This window comes from Lolium perenne, chromosome 6, assembly GCF_019359855.2.
Source record: "Lolium perenne isolate Kyuss_39 chromosome 6, Kyuss_2.0, whole genome shotgun sequence".
In the NCBI taxonomy this organism is placed as follows: Eukaryota; Viridiplantae; Streptophyta; class Magnoliopsida; order Poales; family Poaceae; genus Lolium; species Lolium perenne.
In genome coordinates this window covers 235065662-235085222 of record NC_067249.2, presented here as the reverse complement: position 1 = coordinate 235085222, position 19561 = coordinate 235065662, and the positions used below count along the sequence as shown (strand labels likewise).

Sequence of the window (19561 nt, the reverse complement as noted above, 5' to 3'; positions counted from 1 at the left end):
GTTCGTGCGCATTTTCTGCATTTCAGGCATCTGTTGCCACAGGTCAAGCCATCAAACAGATCGGACTGTGTGTGGGTTCCTAGCCGTTTTCGTGCCGGCGCACGTTTCCCTGGCTTGCAAGCCGCGTCGGAAAGAACTTCTTAGCTGGTGCCGCCGTGGTAGCTTTGAGCCGACCATATCTTGGCAGGCCAGTCGGTGCCGGCGCTGTTTTGCTTGTGCTGGCAAGAAAACGAGGCCGTGCTCACATAGAAGAAAAGAGAAAAGCAAATCAAGATGGCACATGGAGTGCCGAACCCAGGAAGCTTCTCCCGACCAGCAAAGACCTTCTGGGAATCGGCGAGGCGAACCTGTTGTCAACTTGCTGAGATGCACAGTCAGAATCAATATTCTGTTTCTTCAAGTGGTGCAGTCAGAACTGTAGAAAGAATACAATACGCGGAGTCGTCTTGTACTGCCACGGACCGATTCAAAACCCATGACAGTCAACTCACCCTCTCCTGCAGGAAATATTAACCAGCCACGCCGGCCTGGCAGCTGGCACCCCGCACCCGGATGAACTGAAACGTGTTTAACGAGTTAAACTGACGCTAGTACTGTGCTGCTTAATCACGTCTGTCAGTCTGTGTATAGGAGGAAACCACTGCTTCCAGGATATAGTGATATTGCTTCTCGATGCCTAGACGATACAAGTCGTTATCTGGCTGGACAGAATCGGATCAATTCCACGTCATCCGTTCACTGCCCTTGAAAGGGAGCTATATTTCAGCTCCTTAATACAAACAGTGTTGGTCTGTTTACAAAGCTTCACTTGAATACTTCAGCACTGTGTTGGCGTACTGATTGGAAAGTTGAAGTTTGCAAAACGAAATACTCCATCCTATCCATATCTATTGTTGCTAAGAGACTTATTATGGATGGGAGAGAGTAGCAAATTAAAAAACCATGATTGAAACAAAACAAGTCATGAAGAACTAACCAATTGAATCACAACAATGAAAATAAAACGTAAAGAATCAAATAATCCATCCTCTGAATTCAACTCAAATACCGAATGAACATATTTACAAGACCAACCTTCTCTAATTACGCGAGAGTTCAGATACCATTCTGAAATCTCAAACCACAAATAGCGGCAAATCCATGACAGTTCAGAACTACTCATCCGGCCAGAACACCCCCGCCAATCCAGGCACCTCCTATCCTAGTCCTCGCGGTTACCCCCGCGGAGCGACGACCAGGACCTCGAAAAGTAAGACGGCGAAGCCGGCGGCGCGGAGCCCAGGTCGTCGGTGCCGACGGGGACGTCGGAGAGCGGCGCGAGGAGGCGGCGCACGCTCATGGAGCGCATGGTCCGGAAGCTGAGGGACCTGAGAATCTTGTCCTTGGAGAAGACGCCGGAGGACTTGGTGAGGATGAGGTAGACCAGCCCCTGGACGAGCAGGAACGCGGCCACCTTGGCCAGCATGTCCCGGAGCTCCGGCGAGATCATGAGGGCCTCCTCCATGATAACCACCGGCGGCGAGCGAGCGAGAGAGTGGGTGAAGAAGCTGGCTGGCTGGTGAACAAGCTTGTGGCTGATGATGAGGTTGCTACTGTGTATCAATGATGATTAGATGTTGGGTCTCTGCTTAGTTGCCTACTCTCTGCTCTTTATATAGAGCTTGGCTGCTTCAGCCTTTTGATCGATTGGTAGCATATGCGATTGCGAGGTGTGATTAGTTTTCTGTCGGTCGTCGTGCACGCAAGCGGTGAAGTGCTGTGATTGGCCGCGTTGCTTTGCCAGGAAAGAGCCGCGGCTTGTAGAACAAGTCCTGCGTCGTCACTCCTTCATCTTGCTAGTTTGGGATCTTGAATTCTTGATGTGGTGTCGCTATGTCAGCACGTCACAGTGTTGGATCGGTCTGATTTGGAAGGACGTGTGTCGTGTCTGAAGGCTGCTAAGGGGATTTGGACGGCAGGGGTAAGGTAAACTTTTCTTTTCTAAAATGGGAGCATCGCTCTAGCCTCTACATGGAAAGATGTACACGACTATTCTCTGTTGTAAAGTTCTGTGTATTAGAATACCAAATTACATTTTAAGCATCTCCTAAAGTTTGAGCACAAATGAGCCATCTAAAGGAAGTACACAAGTAGCCATCATGCATCTTATATACATCTAAAATGTTGCTAACCACTCTGGCTGAATATAGTTTATACGACCGCCATCAGATAATGCAACCGGTATCCATATGTTTCCGCTAACCCACGTCATAAAGGTAAGAATACATGTGGATTGAAGAAGCCGCCTTGTGTATAACGTGATTTTCTTTTTTTTTGGGTTTGACCACCCTGTTTGAAACAACATCAATACTAGGTGTAGGTAATTAGGGCATCTCCAATGCATGACCCAAAACAACAATCCAAATTGTTTGTATCCACTTATGTCGCACCGTAGATATAAATTGGGTGAGTTTTTGACGAAAGAGACCACCTGCGCGAGTGAATTGTCAAAAAGGACCACCTCCGAAAATTATTGTCAAAAAGGACCACCTGCGTCATGGCGGCACGCGTGCCAAGCGACACGTGTCGCCTGCCGCCACAGCCGGAGGCGGCAGGGCCTGCCGCCACAGCCAACGGCGGCATGTCCACATTGTCCTGATCTATGAATAGTAGCCCGTTTTAATTTTTTAAAAAATATCTCCAAAAATTCAAAAAAAATACCTACATGTAGCTAACTCTATGCACTACAATCGTGCAAAAATTCACTGTAAAATACGTTGTATTTTGGGCTCAGCAAAAAAGACAAATTCAACAAATTTTATAGCTAATGTGCACTGTTCATTGATCATTGTGGACATGCCGCCATGGGCAACGGCGGCAGGCCCTGCCGCCTCCGCCTGTGGCGGCAGGTGACACGTGTCACCTGGCACGCGTGCCGCCACGACGTATGTGGTCTTTTTTGACAATAATTTTCGAAGGTGGTCCTTTTTGACAATTCACTCGCGCAGGTGGTCTCTTTTGTCAAAAACTCAAATTGGGTTGGGGTCCGGCCTACTAAGCCAGTGCCCCCAACGGGTGTGATCCATTTGATCAGCGATGCCCTGTTGACTTGTTGGCCAAAGACAACAAGCAAATTAAATTCAAATAAAAATTAAAAGCGCGCGAAATTTCAGAGATATTTCATTCGTTCAAAGTTAATTTACATAGGAAATATTAAAAGAAAAAACCCTAGCTACGCCTTGTGCCCTTGCGCCCGCGTCGGCGGTGTTGCCGCTTACTCGTCCGCAGTGAGGACGACAAGCATGGGCGATGTCCATGGCCCCTGTTGCGGCCGCGCAGGGCACTTCGTGTGCTGCAGCGAAGGAAGCGGCAGAACCATCTGCCCTTCCCACGCGGCCACCCACCGCCGCTTGCTCTCCAGCACCGATACATAAAGGCGGGTGCGCTCTCGTCCATGTAGCGGCTCAAGATGTGCCACCGCCGCAACCGCGGCAGCTTGTGGCCATGACGAAATCTACCGCGCGCGGAGGCGACGACAGATTTTTGGCGTGTGGCGATAACGAGTGGCGACGGATGGCCGAGGACGAGCACGTCTTATGGTCGTTCGCCGCCTTCTTCAGCTAGGAAATCATCTTCGTCGCTGGCTGCAGTGGTGGAGGTGGCAGCGTGATGGTTTTGGCAATGGCACTGGACGTGGAAGTGGGGAAGAGATAGGCGCAGGGGTCAGTATAAGATGCCCTGGCCATCAATGCCCGCGCAGGTTCCAGCGCCTTTGGCATCAATGCCTGCACATGAGTTGAGCTGACGTTGCAGCGATCAGTGACAGTTTTGATGGCCATGGCGCCACACATTTTGTGTCGCAGCCCATGACGCCACACAATGGGTTGGCGCGGCCCAACCTATGACGTCACACAATTGTTTGCCGCGCCGTAGTTACAGACGCAATAGAAAATGATTAAATGCTCTGAAATTGTTTCACTTTAGTTTTGAAATTTATTATAAGTTTAGATTGTTTTTGTCCAAATGGCCCTACCTCGCAAATTGAGTCATGGAAGACCTCTGCTTTGAGGTGACCTTATCTTGGCAGGACAGTCGGTGCCGAGAGCGGCGATTCTACCGGCAACGGTATATGTCGGAGTCTAATCCGCCGTCCGTTGTTGATTTGAGATTTACGCCTGGTCAACCGTCTTGTTCCTCGAACCAGCAAGGCAAATTGCAAAAACACCCAAATAGAACTGGCTCCTACGCAACTCTCTCTCGTTCTAATTGAGGATAGATCTCGAGCATGCGGCAGCAGCGGCAGCAGCGGCTGGCCGGCCTCCAGAGTCTCCGACGGCGCTAGGGCTTGCTGGACGGCGGTTCCAGGCTCCGTGTATGCGCTTGCAGGTATGTCTCTCATCTCTCTCGCTCCCCTTGACATCCGACTGGAGAGATCCTTCAGCCGCCACCTAAAATCAGCGCCGCCGGCCTCTTTTCACCGCTGTCGTTCTGCAAATCGATGCCTCGCCGATCCAGCTAGCAAGCGAGCATCCACGGACCATCCTGGCCGGCCCTGTGACCGTCCTGCAGGAGCCTGTGCTATGTGTGCGTACACATGGCCCTTGAATCGGATCTGCCCCCAATTTTGTTTACTGGTAATTAGAGTTTCGTGGTGATTAGATAAATAGTTACTAGTACGGAATAGATGAGGAAAGATTTTTTTGGCTGGAAGCCTAGTGAAGAAACTCTTGGAAATTCTGAAGTCGTGCTTTCTATTTCTTTTCTCTTTCTCCCTTGCATCGTAGGATGCTTTTTTATTTTGAGGGAATTAATCTTATAATTATCCCTCTAGATTCTCGAACTGATTAATTCATTTCAACTCCATAAAAAGTATCTGCTAATGAACATGATAAACTGCACTCTTAATCTACCAACAGCTATTTAATGTGTACTCTCATTTTGATATCTCGTTTATATCTCTTATCATCGCATACTGTAACACCATGTTCTCATCTTCCAGTGCATGCACATGATTTGGTGATGGTATTGCGACAGCATGCTTAGTCACCGGTTTATAAATGGAGCAGCCTGGGCCACACCGATGAAAAAATGCTAAAATTTGAATAAAACAGGGCATTATCTATGCTTGCTGAAAGGATATGAAGGTCGAGATCAAGTACTTTGTTTGTGCATCCCTAGTAAGAAGTTAATTTAAGTTATGAAGTGCAGTTAACTTATGGGCAGCATGGATGTATCTCCTTATTACCTGCAAATTTGTCTGATAACCAAATCAGGTGGAACGTCATTTATATTTGTCTAGATATGTGACTGATCATTGTGTCAATCTAGTTAATTAAATGTTTTGACCTGTTGTTAATGAATTGTTCATATCTTTATCATGGTTATTTTTCCATATTTCTCTTTGTATATGTACCTGTGTGGTAATGATTTGACATGGAGGTGCGATGGGCTATATGCACGGAATGGTGCAAATTAACTCGCTTGCTAACTTAGCTTCGGTAAGCTGCTCATATTTCTCAGCGAATTCCAAGCAGCACATATGTATATAAAGATATCATCAATTCCGTACTAGTAACTATTTATCTAATCACCACCAAACTCTATTTTGCTTTCACTTTGCAGTTAGACTTGACTTTGTATGTACATGCTTCCATTTCTATTTAATTTATCTTGAAAAGAAACATGGTTCTTTGCATGGTGAAGATCCCATGTTTTAGATATATGTTCTTTGACATTTTCGTATGGTGAGTATTAGAGAAGTACGTACCAGAATTCACTATACCATTCTACTGTTTTTCACCACATCAATTCTGAAATTGGAACTTTGTTTTTGCAGGAAAAAAGAAGGATTGCTATATTGGGATGTCAGAATGGTAGATTAGTTAGAATATTATATTTTGAATCAAGGCTGTAAGTTGTATACTCGTGAGATAACTTTCATGTATGGGATTGTGATTTCAGCAATCAATATAGATTTTTTATCATGCAATGTCCATTCATAATCTTTTTTTTTGTACAAACGCAGGCGCTCACATACACGCGCATACACTCACCCCTATGAACGCACACACGCACACACCCTACCCCTATGAGCACCTCCGGAAGACTGAGCCGGCGGATTGGATCTTGAAATTGACGAAGTCACCATAGGCGCCTTGCTGTCGACGGGAACGTCGCCTCCCACTGAAAGAATATTCCGCCTTTATGAGACACACAGATGTCAAACCTGGGGTTTGAACTCTGGTGGGCTGGGGGTACAACCACCCACCTAACCACCCAACCTCAGGTTGGTTCTCATGTCCATTCATAATCTGCGATTTGTGTTTTCCCATATGTATCTCATAAAGTGTATATTTTCTTCGTGACAAGAAATTACTACATAATCTGCGATTTGTGTTTTTTCGTATGTTTGTCATAATTTGTGATCTGTGTTCATATGTATCTCATTATTTATGATTGGTGTTTTCTCATATCTATCTTATGAAACAAGTGGAAGAAATAAACCTTGATGAAACAATTAAAACCACATCAATAATTTTATTAAAAAATTAAAACCACATGAAACCTTTATGAAACAATTGAATCCACGAATTCGTTTTGAATTGACTAGAACTACAAAACCTTTATGAAGCAGTTCATCGGCGATATATATGTTTGACACATATATCAAACATTAATGAAACAATTGAAACACATCAAACCTTTATGTACCAATCAAAAGCATGATTTTGGTTTTGAATTGGTTGGAACCACAAAACCTTTATGAAACAATTTAACAAAATTAAACATTTATGATTCAGTTGAAACAATCATATTTTTACGAAACCATTGAAAAAACATCAAGCCTTATGAAACAAGTGAACCACAAAAAACCATTATGAAACAATTGAAACCACATCAAATTTTTATCAAACAATTGAAACCACATCAAACCTTTATGAAACAATTGGAAGAAATAAACATGGATGGAACAATTGAAACAACATCAATCATTTATAAAACAATTAAAACCACATCAAACCTTTATGAAACAATTGAATCCATGATTTGGTTTTGAAAAAAATTAAACCTTCATGAATAGTGTACCATAGAAAATCCATTTATGTCACCTTTTTGGAACAAATAAAGGTTTATGAAATTTATGGAACAAATACCGTATAAAAATGCTTTAACGCAAAATTTTCATATCAAATCAAACATGGTGAAACAATTGGAACCACAGTCATAGATGAAACCTTTATGATACATGATCCACCAGTTTTTGAAATTGTGTGAAACGTCTTGAAGCTAGTGAAACAAGACAACCCTTTTTCAAGCTATTTTGAAATGGGTTGCAAAAAATTGGAACCACATAGAACATTTATGAAACAATTGAAACCGCGTTAAAGCATTTTGAAACAATTGAAACCAAGATTTTGAGTTTAATCTGATGGAACCACCAAACCCTTATGAAACAATAGAAACCACATCCAACATGCATGAAACAATTGAGACAACATCAAACCTTTACAAAAAAGTGTACCTTTATGGAACAATTGAAACAACATCAAACATTTTTTGAAAACCTTTTACATAGAACATTCATGAAACAATTGAAACCGCATCAAACCATTACGAAAAACTTGAAACCATGATTTTAGTTTTAATTCTGGTGGAACCTTGAAAATTTGATGGAACAATTGAAACCACATCAAAAATTTGTGAAATAATTGAGACAACATCAAACCATTATGAAAAAGGTGTAAGCATTATGAAACAATTGAAAAAACATCAACCTTTACGAAAATATTGAAACCACGATTTGGTTTTGAATCATGTGGACCCTTATCGAAAACACATGGTATGCAAAACCAGTTTAATCTAACGGGGGAAAGGTGAAACCGTATGTTATATATCGACAAACATAGAACTTGTCATATAAAGTGGGTTGAGGATGGGAATGATTTTGAGAAATTGGTTGCGCTTGATGACTTGGTTGGTCATGATTCCTAAATAGTTTGAGAAGGGTTGGCCATGTTTCAGAAAGGTTCCAATTGTTTTCATGGTTCCAATTATTTCAGAATGGTTACATTTGTTTTAGAAAGTTTTGCTTTGTGCATTTTATATGGTCTATGTTCCAGTTGTATCATAAAGGTTTTATTTGTACCATGTAGGCATAGTAAGGGATTATTAAAGGTATATTGTTTCATTAAGGTTTGGGGGTTCCACTTGATTCAAAACCAAATGGTCGTTCCAATTTTGATGTGTTTGAGTTGTTTCATAAATTTTTGATATGGTTTCAATTGTATCATAAGTGAATTGGCGTTAGTGTTTCACTTGCTTTATCATGTTCAAAATAGTTTGGAAAATGGGTGGTACATAGTGTTTGACTAGCTCTGAGATATTTCAAAATAGTTTGAAGTCAGGTGGACCATGTTTCAAAAATCTTTTGTTTGGGTAGTTCCAATTGTATCAAAAAGCTTGATTTGTAACATCAAGTTTTAGTTACAACATTTATACAACATACATTCAAGTTATTTCATACAAAATACAATTGTTTCATTAAAATTTGATTTGGTCCCACCTATATTTCATAAAGGTTTGATGTGGTTTCAATTGTTTCATGAAGTATTGAAGTGTTTCCAAATTTGCATGAAGTTTTTTTGGTTTCACATGATTCAAAACTAAATCGTGGTTTAAATTGTTTCATGAATGTTTTATGTGGTTTCAATTGTTTAATTAAGCATTATGGATCCACCTATTTCATAAAGGTATAATGTGGTTTCGTTTACTTCATTAAATTTTTAAGTGTTTTCAATTTTTTCATAAAATTTTGGTGGTTCCACGTGATTCAAAACCAAACCGTGGTATCAATTGTTTCATGAGGGTTTGATGTTGTTTCAATTGTTTCATTAAGAATTACAAAAATGATTTGAAAACACTTGGTACTATATTACTTAATTTTGAAAGTTTTAATGAACTCTAGAAGAGGAGGACCGCGTTTCATTTCATTTACTTGGGTAGTTGTTTCAAAAATGTTTTATTTGTTACAGAAAGGTTTCATTATAACATTTTGTATGATTTATGTTTCAAAAATGTTTGGTGGTTTCAGTTATTTCATAAAGGGTTTGGTGCGGTTCCTATTGTTTCAGAAGGTTATATTGTTTCATAAAGGTTTGGGGGTTCCACCTGATGGAAAACAAAATCATGGTTCAAAATTTGATCTGTTTGAGTTGTTTCATAAATTTTTGATGTGGTTTCAATTGTATCATAAGTGAATTGGTGTTAGTGTTTCACTTGCTTTTTCACGTTCAAAATGGTTTGGAAAATGGGTGTTAATGTATCAGTAGCTCTGAGATATTTGAAAATAGTTTGAAGTCGGGTGGACCATGTTTCACAAATCCTTTGTTTGGGTAGTCTCAATTGTTTGAAAAAGGTTTGATTTGTTACATAAAATTGTAGTTAGATCATTTTTATGACATATATTCAACTTATTTCATAAAATTTATAATTGTTTCATAAAACTTTGATTTGGTCCCTCCTATTTCATAAAGGTTTGATGTGGTTTCAATTGTTTCGTAAAGTTTTGGTGGTTCCACGTGATTCAAAATGAAATTGTGGTTTCAATTGTTTCATGAATGTTTGATGTGTTTTAAATTGTTTCATTAAGCATTATGGTTCCACCTATTTCATAAAGGATTGATGTGGTTTCAAATGTTTCATTAAGTTTTAAAGTTTTCTCATTTTTTCATAAAGTTTTGGTGGTTCCACTTGATTCGAAAACAAATCGTAATTTCATTTGTTTCATGAAGGTTTGATGTGGTTTCAATTATTTCATAAGCGTTACAAAAATTATTTGAAAACAGTTGGTACTATTTCATGCCATTTTCAAAGTTTTTTTGAATCTAAAACAGGTGGATTGAGTTTAATTCATTTATTTGGGTAGTTGTTTAAAAAATATTTCATTTGTTATAGAATTGTTTCGTTAGAGCATTTTTATAGGATTTATGTTCCAATTATTCCTTAAATATTTTAGTTGTTTCACGATCAAAATATTTGTTTCAATTGTTTCATAAATTTTGGTGTGGTTGAAAACCAAATCGTGATTTTGATTGTTTGTTAAATGTTTGTTGTGGTGTCAGTTATTTCATAAATGTTTGTTGGTTTCACTTATTTCATAAAAGTTTTGGTGAAGTTCCTATTGTTTCAGAAGGTATATTGTTTCATAAAGATTTGTGGGTTCCTCCTTATTCGAAACCAAATCATGGTTCCAATTTTGATGTCTTTGAGTTGTTTCATAAATTTTGATGTGGTTTCAATTGTATCATAAGCGAATTGGCGTTAGTGTTTCACTTGCTTGGTCACGGTCAAAATGGTTTGGAAAATGGGTGGATGTGATTCACTATCTCTGAGATATTTCAAAAAAGTTTGAAATGGGGTGGATCATGTTTCACTAATCTTTTGTTTGGTGGTTCCAATTGTTTCAAAAAGGTTTGATTTCGTACATAAAGTTTTAGTTAGAGCATTTTTTACGACATATATTCAAGTTATTTCATAAAAGTTACAATATTTTCATAAAACATTGATTTGGTCCCACCTATTTCATAAAGGTTTGATGTGGTTTCAATTGTTTCATAAAGTTTTGAAGTGCTTTCAATTTTTTCATAAAGTTTTGGTGGTTCCACACGTGATTGAAAACGGAACCGTGGTTTCAATTGTTCATGAAGGCCTGGTGTGGTTTCATATGTTTCATTAAGCCTCACCAAAATGATTTGAAAACACTTGGCACTATTTCCCATAATTTTGAAAGTTTTTTAAAAAAATCAAACACAAGAGGATCGTGTTTCATTTCATTTATGTGGGTAGTTGTTTCAAAAAGGTTCGATCTTTTGCAGAAATGTTTCCTTAGATCATTTTCATACGATTTATGTTCCAACTATTTACTAAAGGTTTTAGTTGTTTCAAAATCAAAATAGTGGTTTTAATTGTTTCATATAGTTTTGATGTGGTTGACAACAAAATCATGGTTTCGATTGTTTCATAAATGTTTCATGTGGTTTCAGTTATTTCATAAATGTTTGGTGGTTCCACTTGGTTCATAAAAGCTTTGATGCGGTTCCTATTGTTTCAGAAAGTTATATTGTTTCCTAAAGGTCTTATTTGTTGCATAAAATTTTAGTTAGAGATTTTTTTACGACATATATTCAACTTATTCCATAAAATTTAAAATTGTTTCATAAAAATTGGATGTGGTTTCAATATTTTCATGTAGTTCTGAAGCGTTTTCAATGTTTTCATAAAGTTTTGGTGGTTCCACGTTATTCAAAACTAAATCATCGTTTCAATTGTTTCATGAATGTTTGATGTGGTTTAAATTGTTTTACTAAGCATTATTGTTCCACCTATTTCATAAAGGTATGATGGGTTTCAATTGTTTCATTAAGTTTTGATTTGCTTTCCATTTTTTTCATAAAGTTTTCGTGGTTCCACATGATTCAAATCTAAACTGTGGTTTCAATTGTTCACGAAGGTTTGATGTGGTTTCAATTGTTTCATTAAGCGTTACAAAAATGATTTGAAAACACTTGGTACTATTTCACTTAATGGTGAAAGTTTAAAAAAATTCGGAAATAGGAGGACTGTGTTTCATTTCATTTATTTGGGTAGTTGTTTCAAAAATGCTTGATTTGTTACAAAAATGTTTCGTTAGAGAATTTTCATACGATATATGTTTCAAAACAAAATAGTGGTTTCAATAGTTTCATAAAGTTTTGATGTGGGTTACCAACAAATCGTGGTTTCTATTGTTTCATAAATGTTTTGTGTGGTTTCCATTATTTCATAAATGTTTGGTGGTTTCAACTATTTCATAAAAGGTGTTGTGCGGTTCATACTATTTCAAAAAGGTATATTCTTTCACAAAGTTTGGGGTTCCACCGTATTCAAAACAAAATCGTGGTTCCAGTTTTGATGTGTTTGAGTTGTTTCATAATTTTTTATGCGGTTTCAGTTGTACCGTTAGCGTATTGGCGTAAGCGTTTCACTTGCTTTGCCACGTTCAAAATGGTTTGGAATATGGGTGGTAGTGTTTCGCTAGCTCTGAGATATTCCAAAAATAGTTTGAAGTCGGGTGGACCATGTTTCACAAATCCTTTGTTTGGGTAGTTCCAATTGTTTCGAAAAGGTTTGATTTGTTACATGCAATTTTAGTCAGAGCATTTTTATGACATATATTCAACTTATTTAATAAAAGTTACAATTTTTTCATAAAAACTTTGATTTGTTCCTACCTATTTCATAAAGGTTGGATGTGGTTTCAATTGTTTCATGAATTTTTGAAGTATTTTCAATTGTTTCATGATTTGGTCCTACCTATTTCGTAAATGTTAAATTGTGGTTTCAATTGTTCATGAAAGTTTGATGTGGCTTCAATTGTTTCATTAAGCGTCACAATAACGATTTGATAACACTTGGTACTATTTCACTTCATTTTGAAAGTTAAAAACAAATCGAAAACAGGAGGACCGTGTTTCATTTCATTTATTTGGGTAGTTCTTTCAAAAATGTTATATTTTTTATAGAAATGTTTCGTTAGAGCATTTCATACGATTTATGTTCCAATTATTTCTTTAAGGTTGTATTTGTGGGCTCCTCCTTATTCGAAACCAAATCATGGTTCCAATTTTGATGTCTTTGAGTTGTTTCATAAATTTTGATGTGGTTTCAATTGTATCATAAGCGAATTGGCGTTAGTGTTTCACTTGCTTGGTCACGGTCAAAATGGTTTGGAAAATGGGTGGATGTGATTCACTATCTCTGAGATATTTCAAAAAAGTTTGAAATGGGGTGGATCATGTTTCACTAATCTTTTGTTTGGTGGTTCCAATTGTTTCAAAAAGGTTTGATTTCGTACATAAAGTTTTAGTTAGAGCATTTTTTACGACATATATTCAAGTTATTTCATAAAAGTTACAATATTTTCATAAAACATTGATTTGGTCCCACCTATTTCATAAAGGTTTGATGTGGTTTCAATTGTTTCATAAAGTTTTGAAGTGCTTTCAATTTTTTCATAAAGTTTTGGTGGTTCCACACGTGATTGAAAACGGAACCGTGGTTTCAATTGTTCATGAAGGCCTGGTATGGTTTCATATGTTTCATTAAGCCTCACCAAAATGATTTGAAAACACTTGGCACTATTTCCCATAATTTTGAATGTTTTTTTAAAAAATCAAACACAAGAGGATCGTGTTTCATTTCATTTATGTGGGTAGTTGTTTCAAAAAGGTTCGATCTTTTGCAGAAATGTTTCCTTAGATCATTTTCATACAATTTATGTTCCAACTATTTACTAAAGGTTTTAGTTGTTTCAAAATCAAAATAGTGGTTTAATTGTTTCATATAGTTTTGATGTGGTTGACAACAAAATCATGGTTTCGATTGTTTCATAAATGTTTCGTGTGGTTTTAGTTATTTCATAAATGTTTGGTGGTTCCACTTGGTTCATAAAAGCTTTGATGCGGTTCCTATTGTTTCAGAAAGTTATATTGTTTCCTAAAGGTCTTATTTGTTGCATAAAATTTTAGTTAGAGATTTTTTTACGACATATATTCAACTTATTCCATAAAATTTAAAATTGTTTCATAAAAATTGGATGTGGTTTCAATATTTTCATGTAGTTCTGAAGTGTTTTCAATGTTTTCATAAAGTTTTGGTGGTTCCACGTTATTCAAAACTAAATCATCGTTTCAATTGTTTCATGAATGTTTGATGTGGTTTCAATTATTTTACTAAGCATTATCGTTCCACCTATTTCATAAAGGTATGATGGGTTTCAATTGTTTCATTAAGTTTTGATTTGCTTTCCATTTTTTTCATAAAGTTTTGGTGGTTCCACATGATTCAAAACTAAACTGTGGTTTCAATTGTTCACGAAGGTTTGATGTGGTTTCAATTGTTTCATTAAGCGTTACAAAAATGATTTGAAAACACTTGGTACTATTTCACTTAATGGTGAAAGTTTAAAAAAATTCGGAAATAGGAGGACTGTGTTTCATTTCATTTATTTGGGTAGTTGTTTCAAAATTGCTTGATTTGTTACAAAAATGTTTCGTTAGAGAATTTCCATACGATATATGTTTCAAAACAAAATAGTGGTTTCAATAGTTTCATAAAGTTTTGATGTGGGTTACCAACAAATTGTGGTTTCTATTGTTTCATAAATGTTTTGTGTGGTTTCCATTATTTCATAAATGTTTGGTGGTTTCAACTATTTCATAAAAGGTGTTGTGCGGTTCATACTATTTCAAAAAGGTATATTCTTTCACAAAGTTTGGGGTTCCACCGTATTCAAAACAAAATCGTGGTTCCAGTTTTGATGTGTTTGAGTTGTTTCATAATTTTTTATGCGGTTTCAGTTGTACCGTTAGCGTATTGGCGTAAGCGTTTCACTTGCTTTGCCACGTTCAAAATGGTTTGGAATATGGGTGGTAGTGTTTCGCTAGCTCTGAGATATTCCAAAAATAGTTTGAAGTCGGGTGGACCATGTTTCACAAATCCTTTGTTTGGGTAGTTCCAATTGTTTCGAAAAAGTTTGATTTGTTACATGCAATTTTAGTCAGAGCATTTTTATGACATATATTCAACTTATTTAATAAAAGTTACAATTTTTTCATAAAACTTTGATTTGGTCCTACCTAATTCATAAAGGTTGGATGTGGTTTCAATTGTTTCATGAATTTTTGAAGTATTTTCAATTGTTTCATGATTTGGTCCTACCTATTTCGTAAATGTTAAATCGTGGTTTCAATTGTTCATGAAAGTTTGATGTGGCTTCAATTGTTTCATTAAGCGTCACAATAACGATTTGATAACACTTGGTACTATTTCACTTCATTTTGAAAGTTAAAAACAAATCGAAAACAGGAGGACCGTGTTTCATTTCATTTATTTGGGTAGTTCTTTCAAAAATGTTATATTTTTTATAGAAATGTTTCGTTAGAGCATTTCATACGATTTATGTTCCAATTATTTCTTTAAGGTTGTATTTGTGGGCTCCTCCTTATTCGAAACCAAATCATGGTTCCAATTTTGATGTCTTTGAGTTGTTTCATAAATTTTGATGTGGTTTCAATTGTATCATAAGCGAATTGGCGTTAGTGTTTCACTTGCTTGGTCACGGTCAAAATGGTTTGGAAAATGGGTGGATGTGATTCACTATCTCTGAGATATTTCAAAAAAGTTTGAAATGGGGTGGATCATGTTTCACTAATCTTTTGTTTGGTGGTTCCAATTGTTTCAAAAAGGTTTGATTTCGTACATAAAGTTTTAGTTAGAGCATTTTTTACGACATATATTCAAGTTATTTCATAAAAGTTACAATATTTTCATAAAACATTGATTTGGTCCCACCTATTTCATAAAGGTTTGATGTGGTTTCAATTGTTTCATAAAGTTTTGAAGTGCTTTCAATTTTTTGATAAAGTTTTTGTGGTTCCACACGTGATTCAAAACGGAACCGTGGTTTCAATTGTTCATGAAGGCCTGGTGTGGTTTCATATGTTTCATTAAGCCTCACCAAAATGATTTGAAAACACTTGGTACTATTTCCCATAATTTTGAAAGTTTTTTAAAAAAATCAAAAACAAGAGGACCGTGTTTCATTTCATTTATGTGGGTAGTTGTTTCAAAAAGGTTCGATCTTTTGCAGAAATGTTTCCTTAGATCATTTTCATACGATTTATGTTCCAACTATTTACTAAAGGTTTTAGTTGTTTCAAAATCAAAATAGTGGTTTTAATTGTTTCATATAGTTTTGATGTGGTTGACAACAAAATCATGGTTTCGATTGTTTCATAAATGTTTCGTGTGGTTTCAGTTATTTCATAAATGTTTGGTGGTTCCACTTGGTTCATAAAAGCTTTGATGCGGTTCCTGTTGTTTCAGAAAGTTATATTGTTTCCTAAAGGTCTGATTTGTTGCATAAAATTTTAGTTAGAGATTTTTTTACGACATATATTCAACTTATTCCATAAAATTTAAAATTGTTTCATAAAAATTGGATGTGGTTTCAATATTTTCATGTAGTTCTGAAGTGTTTTCAATGTTTTCATAAAGTTTTGGTGGTTCAACGTTATTCAAAACTAAATCATCGTTTCAATTGTTTCATGAATGTTTGATGTGGTTTCAATTGTTTTACTAAGCATTATCGTTCCACCTATTTCATAAAGGTATGATGTGGTTTCAATTGTTTCATTAAGTTTTGATTTGCTTTCCATTCTTTTCATAAAGTTTTGATGGTTCCACATGATTCAAAACTAAACTGTGGTTTCAATTGTTCACGAAGGTTTGATGTGGTTTCTATTGTTTCATTAAGCGTTACAAAAATGATTTGAAAACACTTGGTACTATTTCACTTAATGGTGAAAGTTTTAAAAAATTCGAAAATAGGAGGACTGTGTTTCATTTCATTTATTTGGGTAGTTGTTTCAAAAATGCTTGATTTTTTACAAAAATGTTTCGTTAGAGAATTTTCATACGATATATGTTTCAAAACAAAATAGTGGTTTCAATAGTTTCATAAAGTTTTGATGTGGGTTACCAACAAATCGTGGTTTCTATTGTTTCATAAATGTTTTGTGTGGTTTCCATTATTTCATAAATGTTTGGTGGTTTCAACTATTTCATAAAAGGTGATGTGCGGTTCATACTATTTCAAAAAGGTATATTCTTTCACAAAGTTTGGGGTTCCATCGTATTGAAAACAAAATCGTGGTTCCAGTTTTGATGTGTTTGAGTTGTTTCATAATTTTTTATGCGGTTTAGATTATGCAAGTAAGCGTATTGGCGTAAGCGTTTCACTTGCTTTGCCACGTTCAAAATGGTTTGGAATATGGGTGGTACTGTTTCGCTAGCTCTGAGATATTCCAAAAATAGTTTGAAGTCGGGTGGACCATGTTTCACAAATCCTTTGTTTGGGTAGTTCCAATTGTTTCGAAAAGGTTTGATTTGTTACATGCAATTTTAGTCAGAGCATTTTCATGACATATATTCAACTTATTTAATAAAAGTTACAATTTTTTCATAAAACTTTGATTTGGTCCTACCTATTTCATAAAGGTTGGATGTGGTTTCAATTGTTTCATGAAGTTTTGAAGTATTTTCAATTGTTTCATGATTTGGTCCTACCTATTTCGTAAATGTTAAATCGTGGTTTCAATTGTTCATGAAAGTTTGATGTGGCTTCAATTGTTTCATTAAGCGTCACAATAACGATTTGAAAACACTTGGTACTATTTCACTTCATTTTGAAAGTTAAAAACAAATCGAAAACAGGAGGACCGTGTTTCATTTCATTTATTTGGGTAGTTCTTTCAAAAATGTTATATTTGTTATAGAAATGTTTCGTTAGAGCATTTCATACGATTTATGTTCCAATTATTTCTTTAAGGTTGTATTTGTTTCTAAATCAAAATAGTGGTTTTAATTGTTTTATAAAGTTTTGATGTGGTTGACAACCAAATCGGTGCTTCGATTGTTTCATAAATGTTTGGTATGGTTTCAATTATTTCATAAATATTTGGTGGTTCCATTTGTTTCATAATAGGTTTGATGCGGTTTCTATTGTTTCAGAAAGGTATATTGTTTTCTAAAGGTGTGGGGGTTCAACCTGATACAATGCCAAATTGTGGTCCCAATTTTGATGTGTTTGAGTTGTTTCATAAATTTTTGATGTTGTTTCAATTGTATCATAAGATAATTGGCATTAGTGTTTCACTTGATTTGTCATGGTCAAAATAGTTTGGAAAATGGGTGGTAGTGTTTCACTAGCTCTGGGATATTTGAAGACAATTTTAAGTTGGGTAGACCCCATGTTTCACAAATGTTCTGTTTGGGTAGTTCCAATTATTTCCAAAAGGTATGATTTGTTACAGAAAGTTTTATTAGAGAATTTTTACGACATATATTTAACTTATTTCATAAAATCTACAATTTTTTCATAAAAAATGATTTGGTCCCACCTATTTCATAAAGGTTTGATGTGGTATCAATTGTTTCATATAGTTTTGAACTGTTTTCAATTTTTCTATGAAGTTTTGGTGGTTTCATGTGATTCAAAATTAAATCGTGGTTTCAATTGTTTCAGAAATGTTTGATGTGGTTTCAATTGTTTCATTACACGTTATGTTTCCACCTATTTCATAAAGATATGATGTGGTTTCAATTATTTCATTAAGTTTTGAAGTGTTTTTAGTTTTTTCATAAAGTTTTCTTGGTTCCACGTGATTCAAAATTAAATCGTGGTTTCATTTGTTTCATGAAGGGTTGATGTGGCTTCAATTGTTTCATTAAGGGTTACAAAAATGATTTGAAAAAACTTGGTACTATTTCACTTAATTTTGAAAGTTAAAAAAACATCGAAAACAAGAGGACCGTGTTTCGATTCATTTATTTGGCTAATTGTTTCAAAAATGTTTGATTTGTTACAGAAAGGTTCCGTTAGAGAACTTTTATACTCCCTCCGTTCCTTTCTATAGTGCCTATTGTTTTTTGGCACGGAAATTAGCGCGAGCCATTTTTTCACACAAAACCCTCTAGCGATATCACAAACAAAATAGGAAACTGAAAACAGATCTCAGAAATACATGACCAGAACGGTTTCCAGATTTTCTGGACTTGACCTGATCGGTGAAAGGGGTTCTTTGCAAAAAAAACATAGATTTACTCTTATATTCTGAAACAAATGCGAAAAAACAATAGGCATTATAGAAAGGAACGGAGGGAGTACGATTTATGTTCTAATTATTTCTTAAAGGTTTCGTTGTTTCAAAATCAAAATAGTGGTTTCAATTGTTTTATAAAGTTTTGATGTGGTTTACAACCAAATCGTGGTTTCGATTGTTTCATAAATATTTGGTGTGGTTTCAGTTATTTCATAAATTTTTGGTGGTTCCACTTGTTTCACACAAGGTTTGATGATGTTCGTATTGTTTCAGAAAGGTATATTGTTTCATAATTGTTTGACGGGTTCGGCTGATTCAGAAACAAATCTCGGTTTCTGTTTTGATGTGCTTGAATTATTTCATAAATATTTGATGTGGTTTAAATTGTTTCATATAGGAATTGGCGTTGGCGTATTAGACTCCGCATGGGTTTTAATAATGCAGGTTTCACTAAAGCATTATAAAATCATGTTTCATGTGTTACTTAAGTTTGAATTGTTTCACAAATATTTTGAAGAAGTTTAAGAAAAAAATGTTAGTTCCGCATACATTCAAATAGATTTCGGTAAAACCAATGATAGCTTCACATGTGTTTGAAATAAGATTCACACATATCACTTCAACACAAGCTTCGAAGGCGAAGCATGACGGGAACCTCCTAACGCTGTCGGAATCTGTCAGCGATTGCGGTCACGCACAACGGTTTCACAATTTCGCATCATGCACCATCGACGATTGTCCAGTGCTTCCCCATCCAGGGTTCTGGGCTAGATGAATTGCGCGATTTCAGGTGGTATAATTCATACGTACCAATCATATAGTTGAACTGCCCGGATGAAATAGCAAAGTGAAGTATCCTTTTCCTACAACTCAAGGAACAC

General features: G+C 36.0%; 1 protein-coding gene and 1 long non-coding RNA gene across 3 annotated transcripts; one reads left to right on the top strand and one right to left on the bottom strand.

The window, feature by feature from the left end:
- Window positions 1-1006: 1006 nt before the first annotated feature.
- On the bottom strand, window positions 1007-1633 carry LOC127306030 (uncharacterized). Its single transcript, XM_051336630.2, has one exon. It carries the CDS (start codon window positions 1502-1504, stop codon window positions 1202-1204), a length of 303 nt encoding a protein of 100 aa, XP_051192590.1. The 5' UTR covers window positions 1505-1633; the 3' UTR covers window positions 1007-1201.
- Window positions 1634-4275: 2642 nt separating this feature from the next.
- On the top strand, window positions 4276-6449 carry LOC127306029 (uncharacterized). 2 transcript variants are annotated; one of them, XR_007854332.2, is made up of 3 exons: window positions 4276-4365; window positions 4979-5889; window positions 6005-6449. It is a non-coding gene; the product is annotated as an uncharacterized lncRNA (long non-coding RNA). The 2 variants fall into 2 exon arrangements; XR_007854331.2 differs by having other exon boundaries at window positions 4979-5920.
- The last annotated feature ends 13112 nt before the right edge of the window (window positions 6450-19561 follow it).